Source organism: Phocoena sinus, chromosome 2, assembly GCF_008692025.1.
Source record: "Phocoena sinus isolate mPhoSin1 chromosome 2, mPhoSin1.pri, whole genome shotgun sequence".
NCBI classification, from domain to species: domain Eukaryota; kingdom Metazoa; phylum Chordata; class Mammalia; order Artiodactyla; family Phocoenidae; genus Phocoena; species Phocoena sinus.
The window spans coordinates 70528905-70543650 of NC_045764.1; the positions used below are offsets into that span (position 1 = coordinate 70528905).

Below are 14746 nucleotides of genomic sequence, written 5' to 3' on the forward strand. Positions count from 1 at the left end.
CTTTGATCTGGAGTGATTGTGATCATCCTTTCTGTGAAACCATCTCTAATTCCCTAGTTACTTTCTCTGTGGCCTCCCTCAGATTGAGCACTTACCTCATATTATGATGGCCTGTCTGTGTCCCTCCCTCTGATCAGAATGTGACATCCAAGGCAGGAACTTTGCCTAGTTGATCCTTGAGTATTCCTGGACTTTTGCACATGCCTGGAGCACGGAGTAAGTAGCTGCTCAATAATTATTTGTTGATAAATGAATGAATGGGATTTGAGGTGACAGCTACCCATTGTACTCTGAGATAACATGACCCCTCTTCTTTGCAGTCTGGGTTGACCATGAACACGGTCAGAGCTCTGACGATTGTGTTGAAGTGCCTGTCATCTGAGGGGTCTGTGCATCAGTGATTGTGACCTGTTGACACTGATCTGTGATAAGAACCAGCAGGGATAGTGACTGTTAACTAGTAACCTTGCATGATTGTGATCTGAAGCGCTTGTAAACAAGTCAGCGTTGATGCGTTGATGCAGTCCACCACTGCTGTCAGGTGACTGTGATCCTCACTCACAGCCATTTGGCTTCAGATGACCCCAGCCAGTAGCAGGCCTTGACTGTTGCCCTGAGATATGTCTATAAGGTGCAGAGATTGTTGATCTCAGCTGATAGCTGAGGTTATTGATCTGCATATTAGCTAAGGTAACAGATCTGTTGGCCCGGGCTTAGTCTCGAGTGGCGCTAATATAATATGTGTAGTACTTCTTTTTTTTTTTAAAATATGTGTAGTACGTCTAGATTTTACGAATTTGTTTAATAAAATATCCTCCCAGGGCCTACAAATGACACAGCCCTACTCGGCCCCATGCAAACAAGGGCTAGAGACCAGGACTGTCAGGTCAATGCTCAGTAAACGGTACCTGAAAGTCAACGCATCGTTCGGGCCGCTAGGCTGCCGCCACGGCCACGACATCACCAGGGCCACGACCACGACCACCCCCACATGCCGCTTTTTATCTGGACCTCCGCCCGGCCCCCTCCCCTACGGCCCCTCGCCCCTACCGCCCCTACCGCCCCGACCGCCGCTACCGCCGCTACCGCCCCTACCGCCCCTGGCCCCTACCGCCCCTGGTGCGCCTGCGCGGCGGTGGGGCGGTGCTTTGCCCTTTGTTTGGGGCCCCAGTTTCCCAGGACACCGCGCGGCGCTGGGGTGGGGCTATGCAGATAAGGCACTCGGGGGCGGGGCGGTTGCAGCGGCGTCGGCGGCGGCCGGGGAGGGTCAGTTGGAGGCAGGCGCTCGCTGAGGCAGGAGGAGGGCTCTGGGCCCGCTGCCTGACAGGGACTTAGCCCGCAGAGCTCGGCCCCGCGCGCGCGCGCGCGACCCCACACCCGCCCACTCATCCACCTACCCACTCCCTGCGCCGCCTCTTCCCACCCTGAGCAGAGCCGCCGAGGATGATAAACACCCAGGACAGGTAACGGCCCGGTTTAGGCTCCCCGCCCCCATCCTCCCCTCCTCTGCTCCAGAGGGCCTCCTCCCCACCCCCCGGCCGGTTCTCGCCCCTCCTAAGGGGCCCCATCCGGCCCCCACTGGGTCCCTTCCCTACTTCAGCCACCCCAGTCCGAGCCTCAGCCCCGCAGCTGGGCCTCCCTCCGTCCTTTAGCGCCCCTTCCTCCAGCCTGGCCCATCCACCCTCGTCCGAGCGTGCAGCCCGGTGAAGCCCCCAAAGACCGGGACCAGTCTTCCAATCCAGTCCCCAGTTCCTTTCAGCCCCGCCGAACGGTGGCCCCTTCCCGAAACTGTGCTTTCGCTCTCATCCAGATTCCCCAAATTGTTTCCCGTCTTCCCCTAATCTTTCTTCCTGCTCGTTTAAGTCACTTAAAATTCTTCCCTTTGAATCCCTCCTCTAATTTAAACTGCACCTTCCAACCAGACGCTTCTTTTATCACTTCCCATCCCCCCCGCCCCAGGTCAGACTCCGTCCTTCAGTTCTCAACTGGACCCATTACCCCCACCTGTCACCCTCAGCCCCCTCCCAGTCAGGCCTAATAGTCTTGCCGTGACGCTCAGTGCTCCCCTTGGTCCCTCACTCCAGCTTCATCTTTTCCCTCCCGTTCCCCCCACCCCCGGCACCCCTTTCCCAATTAGGCCCCATTTTCCCGGTCTGCCAACATCATCCTTTTTATTTCTCACTTTGGGCTTGATTCCTGTCCTCCATGATGTTCCCCCCAACGCACTTCTAAACATTCCTACCCCTTTAAACACCTTTCTCTCATCTATACTCTACTCCTCCCATCTTAACTGAGCCCCATCTCTAGACTATTAGATCACAGAGTTCAGCCCACTTTGCTTCTGTTGAAGACCTACCCTCTTTCCCTGCACCTCCAGTGCTTTCAAATTAGTCCCCATACTCGGCTTACCGGGCCTTTGCAAGTGTCCTTCCTCAAAACCTGAACCCAGCTTTCCCCCATTAATTGGAGAGAAAAGCTGCACATCTTTCTGAAACTGAGCACCAGTAGTTTTCTAAACTTGCTTCATATATACTTCCCCGCTGCCCAAACTAGGCAGAATTCATGATTCAATTTTCCTCTCTCCACCTCCTCCTCGTTTTCTCTGAGGCAGTCCTTGTCATGCATCTTTCCCTCCAACATATCCCATATTTCTGCCCCAAACTCTTCTGTGAAACTGTTTCCTAATTTCTGATTCCCCATAATTTTTAACCCCAGCTGCTGCTTATACATCAGAATGGCTTTTATTTAGAATTTGGGTTCTAATTCTCTTCCTCATTGTTTCCCAAGACTTGTTGCTGCTCCCTCCAAAATGAGTCTGAAGCTCATTAGTTCCCCACACCAGATCCTTTGTCTCCAGATTTGGCCTTATGGCCTCTGCCTCTCACTTGGGCTACATTGTTTTGCAAGCAGATCCATTCCCTGAAAATCCTCCTTAAATTGTGCCATGGCCTATCCAAAACTGGGTTTTGGTTCCTCTTACAAACATAGCCCTCCTAATTGCTTTTCTTCACACAGAGCTCTGAGTACCACTCAAGGTTCCTCTCAAACTTGGGCTCCCTTCTCACAAAAATGGTTTCTAACTTGCCATTTTCCCATTCCTTTAACAGCACCATTCTTAAATATTCCAAATGGGTTTTCAGCTTTCTTGCTCAGCTTTTCTTGTTTCTCAACCCTAGGTTACACATGTGAAAAATCAATCACCTGGGCCCCCCTTCACAGATCTGGTGTAATTAGCCTAGGGTAGGGCCGGTTATTAGTATACATTTTCGAAGCTCTCTCTAATGGGCAAACCAGGGTTGAGAAACACTGCCTCCCCTCCCTTCCTGCCAGAAGACCCTTCCCATCATATTCCTTTAGTGGGTGTCAGCCCTTTTTCTGCGGAAAAGGGTGTTGTCTTAGTCTTTCCCAGGAACGATCCAGAAATACCCAAAATACCTGCAACAGCCTCTTCAGTTCTCCTACCTCAAGTAACTCTGTTCTCAGCCATTAACCATTTTCTTCCCTTATTTCTTAAGACTCTTATCTAGCTCCCACACCTGTTTCTTCTTTACATGCAGAAAGAAAATTCACTCCTCATTTCCTGGTTTGTTTATAGTCCTGTTTGACCCGTTAAACCCCACCTCCCAAGCCCTCTTTACCTGCAGCCGTATTCTGCTGCTCTCTTTTCCTTTTCCAAGACTCTCCATGTCCATCCCCCTTTGCAGTCCCCACTTATTTCATCTTCTCTAAACCAGTCCCTCTGGAGCTGAGGAGGTGGAAGTGGCTAGATACTTGGATGGTACTGGATGCAAAAGGTGTTACTTGGGGTAAAGAAGGCTGTGTGTGCTGAGGATAGAGTGCAGGTATGAGGGGGGCATAATGAAGTGCAGGGGTGGAGGGAAGCAGAGGAACCTACAGGAAATCCCAGGGCATTGTGAGAAGGATTTTTCTTTTCTAGTCTTATGTTTTTGTCTCTGCAGTGGGGTTTGGAAAGTGGTGTGGTCTCAGCAGGCCTTCTCTGGAGTCCTCCAGACTGAACTGGTCTAGGTGCCAAGTCATTTGCAGGCCGAGCCCTGAGAGTTGAGCACTTAGGACCAACACGTAAGGGTCTTTTCACCGACTGTGAGTGTGAGACCTGAATTCTAGTTCTGGCCTTGCCAGTTTGCTTACATGTGAAAAAGGGAGAGTTGGGTTCGCTTAACTATGAAGATTCCTTCCAGATTCCTAAGTGGCAAAACAGGCTTGCTTGTCTCCAGAGCCCTTGCTTTTTTTTTTTTTTTTTTTCTTTCTGCTTAGGTTGTTGGTAATTTGAGGGGCTTGGCTGTATGAAAGGCAGGTGAAGGGAGGAGCCAGCTGACCTGCCAGGGCCTGGGCAGGAGCAAGGCCTGGGATCAGGCTCCTCCACTTTGGCCTGGGGGTGGGGTGGGGTGTGCAGGGTGTCTGGTTTCTTTGAGTTATGGCAATCTTGTTTCCATAGCATGTTTCCGAGCCTCCTCAGGCCTGCACCTAACTTTCTAAAAGGAATCCTGGTAGGGCCCTAACTAAGGATTTCGATTAAGAGCCGGATGTTCTTCCCAGTCAGTGTTCTTGATGTTTTGTATCCACAGAGGGGTGAGCTGGCTGGGAGTTTAGGGCCCATTCGGTGGGGGATGGGCTTTCCAGCTTCCCTGGCTCCAGTGAAATACTCAAGAGGTGGAAGCTTGGTTTCCTGGAAGAAATAGTTGCAGAGGAGCCTGCAGTATGTTTTGAAAACAAGGGTCTTCCTTTCCAGTTTTGTTCTGATTAGTACTTGCAAAATGTCAAAATTACTAATGGTGGGGGAGGGAAGAAGACACAGTACCAGAACTTTTATTATGGTTTTTGAACAACAGGTTTAAATCCAAGTAAATCAAGCTTCATGCCTTTTCTCTCCCTGGATTTGTAGGGTCAGGAAGATAGTCTCTGTCTAGGGCTTGCTTAGTACCTTGTGACGGTACAGTATGTGGAGAAGAGTTTGCTCTGGCTTGATACCCTTAATTATAATTAGTCTGTGTCTGATGGCTTTGAGGAGAAGTATTTGGTTCCACAGGTGGTTTTCCCGGGCACAATGGCACATCATAGCTGCTCTGAGCATCTTCACTGAATGGTTCCCTGGGTAATGGAATTTCTGTCTCTCCCTCTAAGAATTTGGTTTTGGTTATTCCTTATTTACTGGCACTATGGTTTGTCGTTGTGGAGTGGTAGGGAGAACAGATTTTCCTTTGATGTGCCTTCAAGGCCATCCCATAGAGAGAGACACTCCTAGCATAGTCAGGAATCCCCCCAAATTGGAGGTATGCTTCAGAAAGCTGTGTGGACTAATAATAGTAATTCCTCACTGGCAGGAAATCCAAATTTAGCCCCAGAGCAGCTTAGAAATATAAAAAAAGGAGACTGACGAGTGGGGTAGAGGGATGTTATGTATGTTTATTTCTAGGGAAAAAAAAAGTAATTCATCCCTTTTTTGAATGGGATACACAACAATACACAGTGTTGATTCAAGTTGGTGCCATGATTTGGAAGGCTGTGAAGCCTAATTGAAATCTATAGACCAGAAACGGCCAGGTAGGTGAGCAAGAATTTTGTTACTTGAAGTGAACAAAACAAGGTAGTTTCTGGTTAGCAGCAGCATAGTAAAAATGCTTTGTATAAGATAAGCCTTAAGAAAATTTTCTAGGTCTTTGATATTGTATAAACAATGAGGTAATTCTGTCCTGGGAAGAGAGGCTGGAACTGGGTGATGAGAGTACTATACAAACTAGATTGAGGTACTAGAAATGAAAAATTAAGGTGCTATTTTATTTTATTTTTTAATTAATTTATTTATGGCTGTGTTGGGTCCTCGTCGCCGCATGCGGGCTCTCTCCAGTTGCAGCGAGCGAGGGCCACTCCCTCACCGCGGTGCACGGGCCTCTCATTGCAGTGGCCTGTCCTGTTGTGGAGCGCGGACTACAGGCACGTGGGCCTCAGCGGTTGTGGCTCGTGGGATCTAGAGTGCAGGCTCAGTAGTTGTGACGCACGGGCATAGCTGCTTCGCGGCATGTGGGATCCGCCCAGACCAGGGATCGAACCCGTGTCCCCTGCATTGGCAGGCAGACTCTCAACCACTGTGCCACCAGGGAAGTCCCAAGGTCCTATTTTAAAGCATGATCACCTAGGTATCTACCCATCTCTGATAGCATATGTGATTGTGCCTACCTTTGGCTGAAGATCTACAAATATCAGCTGTGTAACAAGATAAGCAAATCTCAGGGGCACAGATATTCTATCTAGCTGCCACCATGAGTGTGTTTCTTGTGGAAAATCAACCAAAACCCCAATTTCGCTTTCAGTCTGTGATTCAGAGTGGTGATGTCATTTTATAATTTTTACAATCATAATTTTATAATCGTGTTTAGCAAGTAGACACCCTTTGGCACACCAAACAGCCCTAGTGAAATGACTTATGCCTGGCATCTGACCAAGGCCCCCTTCTCATATGGAAGGGGAATTGGCAGCTGGAGATCAGCCTGTATGCTCACACTAGACTGAAGGTGGCCATTCATCTCCCACCTTTCTTCCTATTTCTTTTAGCTAATTGCAATGGCAGCCCTGGATTGGTCCCCTCTTTGCTGCGTAGGGATTAGTCATCAGAGACCTTCCTAGTCTCAGAGTAAAAGCAGCCCGTGTGAGGGAAGTCAGGGCACCCTAGAAAGTGTTCTGTGAGGGAGGGCTGAGACAGGAATGGGTCAGAAGAGGTTGAAAAGAAGGGAATGAATATAGAATGCTTGGGAATGTGGTTTTTATGTCTTTTCACTTGATACCACAAGGTAGGTAATTACTAAGGCCGCCTGATCCTCCTCTAACAGGTAATGGAAACCAGAGAGAAAGGGTGTAGGCTTGAATAATGAGCTCAGGCCACTTATTCAAGTGAAACATGATCAAAAGTATATCAAGGAGAATATGAATTCAAGTATTTGTTGAATGTAGCTGAATGGAAGTTAGCCACAGAATTACTTTTATATAAATCTGTGTAGCAGGCTGTACTCTGCTTTGAGCAAACTAAATATAAAAATCAAAACTGACATAAAGTCAACTGGAAGTGCTTCTTTAACAGGAGATCTTTTATTTTCTCAAGAGATTTTAGGTTACCTCCTTTAAATAGTAAGCACCTAGAGATTTAAAATGGATTTGAATTATAAAAACATGATTTACCAGCAATGTTCCCCAGGAATACATCTGTGGCATACGCTGCCTGTCTGTAGCCAGCGTATGAAATTATAACCTGCTAAGGACATTCCAGACAGCAGTTTCACAGAACACTTTAAATTAGAGGCAGCAGGATGTGGTAAGTTGGTAGCATTCGTATGTATCCTGAGGAGTGTTTCCAAGGGCATGTCTGATAGCAACTGAGAAAATAAAAGGCACTAACACGTCGGCTCTAATCTCCCATCTATCTTCCGAATTGACTTGGATACCTGACACCCTCATTTCCAGCATGGTATTTTTTTCTTCTTCTCCAGAAGCAAGGCCAGCCCAGCTGGATGTTTGAGTTCAGTCTGATAACATTTGATTCTCCTTAATCAGCCTGATCTTTTCAGCATCCAGACTGAGCTTCTTAAATCATCCTTTGGTGGTAGAGATTAAACCATGCCTGCCCCGCAGTGAACAGGATATGAGGGAGGAATGGAAGAAGCTGGGCATTGGAGCCAGTAGAAACATGACTGAACTGAATATGAAACCTAACCTGACTTGGATCTTGTGACAGGGAGACTTGTGTTTAAAAGCCACTTTCTCTTGTGCTTAAGTTCCTCCAGGATTCACGATTCCTATTGAGGTTGGTGGCGTATTTTGCCACAATACCATTTTGAACACTAAAGCTGATACGAGAAGGCCGTTGCTGGTCAATTTTATGCCCCTGAATTACTTTAACCACCACATATGTACCCATATCCCTTCCCTTTTCATGTCAGAAATGACAGCCAGGTTTTTTTTGAAAGAGAGCAATTTGCCATTCGCATAGCAAGTAACTAAAAACAGATTTATTATGATGGATGATTAAAGTAACTATTGATTGTGATCTACTGTCTACTAAGCTTATCCCAAACACCAGCTGTTTCTCTTGGGGAACTGGAACTGGATGCCAGGTTGGGGACCTGAAACACCCTTCCACCCCCCACTCTCTCTCTCACACACACACACACGCACACAAATACACACACACTTGCTTTCTGTGCAGACTTTGTGGGGGAGGAAAGAGTTTCCAGGATCCTTGTGTGAGTGGGGAAGTAAATAATTTGTTACCGTGGGATAGACTACTTGCATTTTTATTTGAAGGAGTGAGATCATGACATCAGAAATATCACGACCTCATAGATTAGTGCTGGACACCGGGCAGGCCCTAGGGATTATTTCTAGGAAGACAAAGGGGATTCTGGATCAAAAAGAAAAAAAAACCCCACCTCATTCTGATCTTTTCAGTGGGTTGGCCCCATTGCTTCTGCTATTTGCAAGTGAAAATTAGTTCAGAATCAAGATGGTGGTTGGAATGCAGGTCAGGAGTTGAATGTAGCTCTCCCATCTAGAGACCATTGAGGAGTAATTTCTTTGGAAGTGAGTTAGCACCAGAATTTTAGAACTGCTAGGGCCTTGGTGATCTGGTTGTTTTGTGAACCCATGCAATTCTCCTGGTATACAAGGCTACATCTCATCTATCTACCCCAGAGGTTTGCCCAGTCCTTGGGTAGCTCCACTGACCAATACAAGCAAGGCAGCTTTCTCCAGCAGCGCAGCCTTCCTGGTGCTCCTGCAGCAACCTCAACAGAGGCCTGAAGGTGGTCACTAGGGAATGGGAAGGGAACTGTCCCATGTGGGGTGTGTGTGGGTGCCTTTACTTGGGGAAACTCCCACTTTCGTTTTCCTTTTTTTCTGGCCTGGACAGTCTTATTATTCTGTCCCTTAGCACACTGGAAGGGGGGGGATTTTTTTTTTTAATTTTTTAATCTTTATTTTTGGCTGTGTTGGGTCTTCATTGCTGCACGTGGGCTTTCTCTAGTTGCGGTGAGCGGGGGCTCTCTTCATTGCGGTGCTCGGGCTTCTCATTGCGGTGGCTTCTCTTGTGGAGCACGGGCTGTAGGCGTGCAGGTTTCAGTAGTTGTGGCTCGCGGGCTCTAGAGCGCAGGCTCAGTAGTTGTGGTGCACAGGCTTAGATGCTCCGTGGCCTGTGCGATCTTCCCGGACCAGGGATCGAACCCGTGTCCCCTGCATTGGCAGGCGGATTCTTATCCACTGCGCCACCAGGAAAGCCCTTCTTCTTCTTTTTTTTTTTAAAATTTTTATTGGAGTATGGTTGCTTTACAATGTTGTGTTAATAACCTCCAGTGCACAACAAAATGAATCAGCCATATACATATCCCTTCCCTTTTGGGCTTCCCCTCCCATTTAGGTTACCAGAGTGCATTAGGTAGAGTTCCCTGTGTTATACAGTATGTTCCCATCAGTTGTCTGTTTTATACCTAGTATCAATAATGTGTCAATCCCAGTCTCCCAGTTCCTCCCACCCCACCCCTTGGAAGGGGTTAACAGCTCATTGCCCCCAGCAGAAAATAAGTCCTGTTCTTAAGAACAGTCTGTAGTACAGTCCTCTCTCATGCTCCTTCTGCTCTAGCTGTCGGTGAGGCGAGGCCGAGTAGGGGAGATGGGATGCCCTGAGGCTTTCCAGAGGAGGCCCAAGGCCGGGCACATGGTTAATCCCCAGGTGCTGGTGCTTCTCCGGGCCCACTGACACTGCCTGGGAATTCCATCTCCAAGTGAAATTTCCAAGTGTGATTTCAGGCCCCTGGTTGAAGTCCTTGAGAGAACAGAGGAGCTGAGCTATAGCAGTGATGGGTTTGGACTTCCTGTCTCAGGTGGAATGCTCATGTAGGTCTCTTAGTATGGAGGGTCTCAGTGGGCTGCGCCTCTGGTTACTGTACCATTGCCACATTAGGTGTGAGTTTAGTTCTGTTGTTCTGAGCCTAAGCGAAAAATCCAAATCTGGCACGCCATGCAACGTAAAGCAAAGGACAGTGTGCAGAATGGTGCCTCTCAACATTTTACAAAGGGTTTTCAGGGAAAAAAGGTCTTGATTTATAGCATTTGCTGTTTTCTGTGGTTTAAATATTCCCCCTGTGGCTGGCTCAAGCTAACCAACATGCCATCACTAAATGCAACTATAGCTGGGAAGAGATGTGAACAATTAGGTGAGCTGGCCCCAGCACCCCACTGCAGCACCTTCCCATGTATGTTACCCACTACATTCCATCTGCCCTGAGGCTGGTGTGCTGGGGCCAGGCCTTGCTGCTGAGTCATGGTGTTAAATGCAGTTTTTCTCTTTCCTTGCTTCACTTGCTCTTCGCCTGTGGAGTGAGCTACATCTCAGCCTAAAGAGCCAGTAAATTGGATTCAGAGAAGGAGTGGAGTAGATTTGGAGCCCTGTTTGGTCCACCTGAAAATCCTGGTGGCCAGTAAAGGGGACACACCTGAAGGTGACAGGGAGCTCCTTTAGGAGCCTTTCACCCTCTGTGATCCATCTGATAACTGGCTTCCTTACTCAGGTCCTGGCATGTATACTTCCTCCTAGCAACCACCATGCTGGCAATATATCCATGTTGAGTGTCCATTCTAATCGCATCAGGATTACCTGAACTCCCATGCCCAGGTCAGCTTCCAGCAAAGAAGGGCAACCCTGTGTCTGGTGGCACACCAGGGACTAACTCAGATGCCATCATAATACTCTGTACTATAGTGCATCTCCTCTCCAGGAGCCAAATCCCTGGATTTGATTCAGTTCTTGACCCTAGAGGGATTTGGGTAAGTGATTTCTTGTTTAGTTCCATTGTTCAGATCAGGGAGGCCATCATTGGAAAAGTGGCCTTGGGAGTTCCTCAGGGACTCCGTATCCAGCCCATGTGACTTCCTGAGGCCCATATGCCTCTCCAGCCCGAAGTGATTGTGTAGGCTTTGTGATTCTTCCACAGAGGTTGTTGAGACATTGTTAGGGTAAGGAAAGGGGCTGGTGGGGGTCTGGGCCTCTAGGCCTACTAGGCAAGCCAGCATCTGGTTCTTCCCAAGGTCTGCCGGTACCACAGAGATTTGTTTGATGTTTGACAGGGGCTCCTTTGGTCAGACCTATCCCCTTGACCCTGAGCCCTTCTGGGACTCTGTGCCTCTGTAGGATGGGTTCCTGCCTTTTGAGAGAGAAGTAGTTCTGAGAGCTGTAGCTGGAAGGACTGGGGCAGTTGTTGAGGGAGTACTTGTTTAGGGAGAGCCAGGGCAGGGGTGGGGCAGGATGCTGAGTTAAATCTTCAAGACTTTGTGTTTACTGTCTCACTTTATCTCTTGCAGTAGTATTTTGCCTTTGAGTAACTGTCCCCAGCTCCAGTGCTGCAGGCACATTGTTCCGGGGCCTCTGTGGTGCTCCTGATGCCCCTCACCCACTGTCGAAGATCCCCGGTGGGCGAGGGGGCGGCAGGGATCCTTCTCTCTCAGCTCTAATATATAAGGTAAGGACTGTGGGGTGGAAGGCTTGGAGCAGCGCTTCTCAGACACTGCTGAGCATCTGCTTAAGGGCAGTGATCACTCTCCTTAGTCTTCTGAGTCTTAGGCCAGGCCAGTAGGGGGACTGGGGAGGACTTTTTCAACTGAGGCTGCTATGAGGCTTTTGGGGAGTACCAGGAGGATATCAGCACCAAGCAAACACCCTGCCATCTTCTCAGCTTAGGTCAGCACTTTAGTGCTCGTTCTGGGCCCTGAGTGGGAGGCGGAAGAAAAGGGGGCGGGGGGGAACAGTGAGTGGAAGAATGCAAGAGCTCTCGCCTGGTGCTGCTCCTCAGTTTTCTCCTGAGGAGTACCAAGGGCCAGGAGGAGTCTTCCCATTGGCCTCGACTCCCGGGCATTCTGACTTCTGTCCCTTACCAGTCTGGGGGGCATGGGGCAGGGCAGTGGCAGGGGTGGGTGGTAAGGAGAGGGCACCTTGCATCTCAGTCATCCATCACCCTGGCAGCATAGGGCACAGCACAGGAGCTATAGAGAACCCTGGGAGTCTGTCCCGAGAGTGATCTGGGCTGGGGCAGCTAGCCCTTTGCTGCCTTTTAATCTCCTGTGAGGCCAGAAGTGGTTTAACTTCTAAGACTGGCATTGAAGGGTAGCAGGGCAGCTGAGTCCTGGTCTCTTGAGACTGTGGCAGGGGAGACATCATGGACTCTGCAGCCACCTGGAAGCCAGCTTGGGTTGACCTGTGCTCCAGCTAAGCCCTAATGAACATCCTCATTTGTTTCTAATGTTTCTCTTTCAGAGAAGGAAGGGAAAGAACGTGGTGTTGGCGGGATAAGCATGGGCTTTTAGTCAGGGAGACCTGATTTGAATCTCAGCTCTCCCATTTACTCGCTGTGGTGCCTTGAGTCAGTTGCTTGATTGTTCTGGGCCCCCAGTATCTTACGTTTAAAGTGGGGATACTGATGCCTACCTCAAGTGCTTGTTGTGGTGATTGAAAAATGGGAAAGTACTTTGTACAGGACTTGGCATCTGGTGGATGCTCGGTAAATATTCCCTTCCCATCATGCTGGCTTTTAGCTGACACCAAGTGGTCTCAGTGCCCGATGGCTCCATTTAGCCAGCATGCTGCTCTACATTTTCAGCATGCCCTCTATCCCGTGCTACCCTGAGGTTGGCCCAAGAGGACTCCTTACACCACCTAGGTTAGGGAGCCTCTGATGTGGCCAGAAGCAGTAGTGACCTGGTCCTCTGACCTGATCTCCTCCCAGGACGAGAAGCTCACTGTGACCCAGGACCTCCCTGTGAACGATGGAAAACCTCACATCGTCCACTTCCAGTATGAGGTCACCAAGGTGAAGGTCTCTTCCTGGGATGCAGTCCTGTCCAGCCAGAGCCTGTTTGTAGAAATCCCAGATGGATTATTAGCTGATGGGAGCAAAGAAGGGTAAGGAGCAAGTGCTGGGGAAGGGCAGGAAGCCTGCTCTAGAGAAGGGCGTATGCTTACTAGAGACAACAGATGGCTAGCCTTCCCCCTAGCTCTCGGCTGCCCAAGCAGATACCATTTTGTAACAGGTTAGTTTCAGCCAGTAAAACAGGCCTGTTATAATGAAAGCGGATCATTATCACATTAACCAAATTCCTGTCATTTAATCACCCCAGTGGACATCAAATTCCCCTTGAGCCATCGTATAATGGTACAGTTCAAAGGCCAGGAGCTCAGAGATAGTGGGATTTCACTGGATTGGGCACACCCAGCTGTGGAAGAAACAGTCCTGAGAATGGAGTTCCCTTGAGTGGCTCCGGCCTCTTGAGCAAATCCTCTTAGGAAGTGTTAGGGCCCAAAGTCCCTCTCAGCAGCAGGTGGTCACCATTATACTTGGCAACTTTGGAGGACCTCTGAGAAACTGGGTTCTCTTCCTAGGTCCCATACTTTCTTGTGAACTGCATTAGTTAAGTTGGTTAGTGTTAATTTCAGATGAAGAAACTTTATTCCAGGAAGAGAGAATTCAGTGACATTTTTCTTAGGGATTGTGGTTTATTTTTTTCTGAACTCAGGGCTCCTGAGGTCTTGAAATAGAAACCTTCTTCCTGAAGCTTCCCTATTTACAGTGCTGGCTGTAAGCCTCAGGAAAGCCTTGGGTGGGGTGTAGAGGGGTGAGGCCGAAGTTTAGAGGGGGCAGTGGGCCTGAGTTGTTTTCCTTGCTTCTTGCAGATTGTTAGCACTGCTAGAGTTTGCTGAAGAGAAGATGAAAGTGAACTACGTCTTCATCTGCTTCAGGAAGGGCCGGGAAGACAGAGGTGACGGGGCAGAGCAGCTTGAGACCTACTGCCCAGGCTGGGGAGGGGAAAAGGGGGCTCTTAGTAAGGTGGGGCTCCTGAGTTTGACATACAAACCCTGGGAGATCATGGGATTGAGAGTGTCCAAATTTAGGAAAGGCCTAGTGCTTACTTATTCCATCTTTGTTCTGGGTTTTCCCTTGATTTGAGCCTACCCTTGTTGTTTCTTACCAGAATCCTTTTTTACACTCTTTTCTGCAGCTCCACTCCTGAAGACCTTCAGCTTCTTGGGCTTTGAGATTGTGCGTCCAGGCCATCCCTGTGTCCCCTCTCGACCAGATGTGATGTTCATGGTTTACCCCCTGGACCAGAACTTGTCCGACGAGGACTAATGGTCATAGAGGATGCTTTGCCCAAGAGCCACAGTGGGGGAAGAGGGGAAGTTAGGCAGCCCTGGGACAGAGGAGGGGGCTTCTTGCTGTCTAGGGAAGGACGCTGAGGCGCTCAGGGTGAGGGTTGCCTATTGTGCTCTCAGCGTTGACTCGTTGAAATTGTTTTCCATAAAGAACAGTATAAACATATTATTCACATGTAATCACCAATAGTAAATGAAGATGTTTATGAACTGGCATTAGAAGCTTTTTAAACCGCGCTGTGTGATGTGCTCTATCTAGCCTAGGGGAGGACATTGCCTAGAGGGGGAGGGACCGTCTGGGTCCAGGGGCAAGGCCTGGAGAGCTGGTGGACAGCACTGTCAGGCTGAGGTTCCCCTGCCGTTGGGCTTTCTTTTTTGGTTTTTAAGACCGGTGTATTTTCTTTCCTTGCTTCCTGTCACCCTGGGGACTCCGGAGTATAGGCTTTTCAGCCCTTGGGCAGTGTCCTTCAGTTGTTTTTGACACTCCACCTGGGCTTCTCTCTGTGCATTTGTGTCTGGCCTGGAGAAAGCAGGTCTGACCCC

The 14746-nt window shown here is 49.0% G+C and overlaps 1 protein-coding gene across 1 annotated transcript; it reads left to right on the top strand.

Moving 5' to 3' along the window:
• The first annotated feature begins 1276 nt into the window (after positions 1-1276).
• Positions 1277-14419, top strand: OAZ2 (ornithine decarboxylase antizyme 2). Its single transcript, XM_032623747.1, is given in 6 exon segments — positions 1277-1463; positions 11362-11437; positions 11439-11519; positions 12780-12955; positions 13724-13809; positions 14050-14419. Coding segments are annotated over 6 exon segments (570 nt in total). The 5' UTR covers positions 1277-1443; the 3' UTR covers positions 14181-14419.
• Positions 14420-14746: the final 327 nt, after the last annotated feature.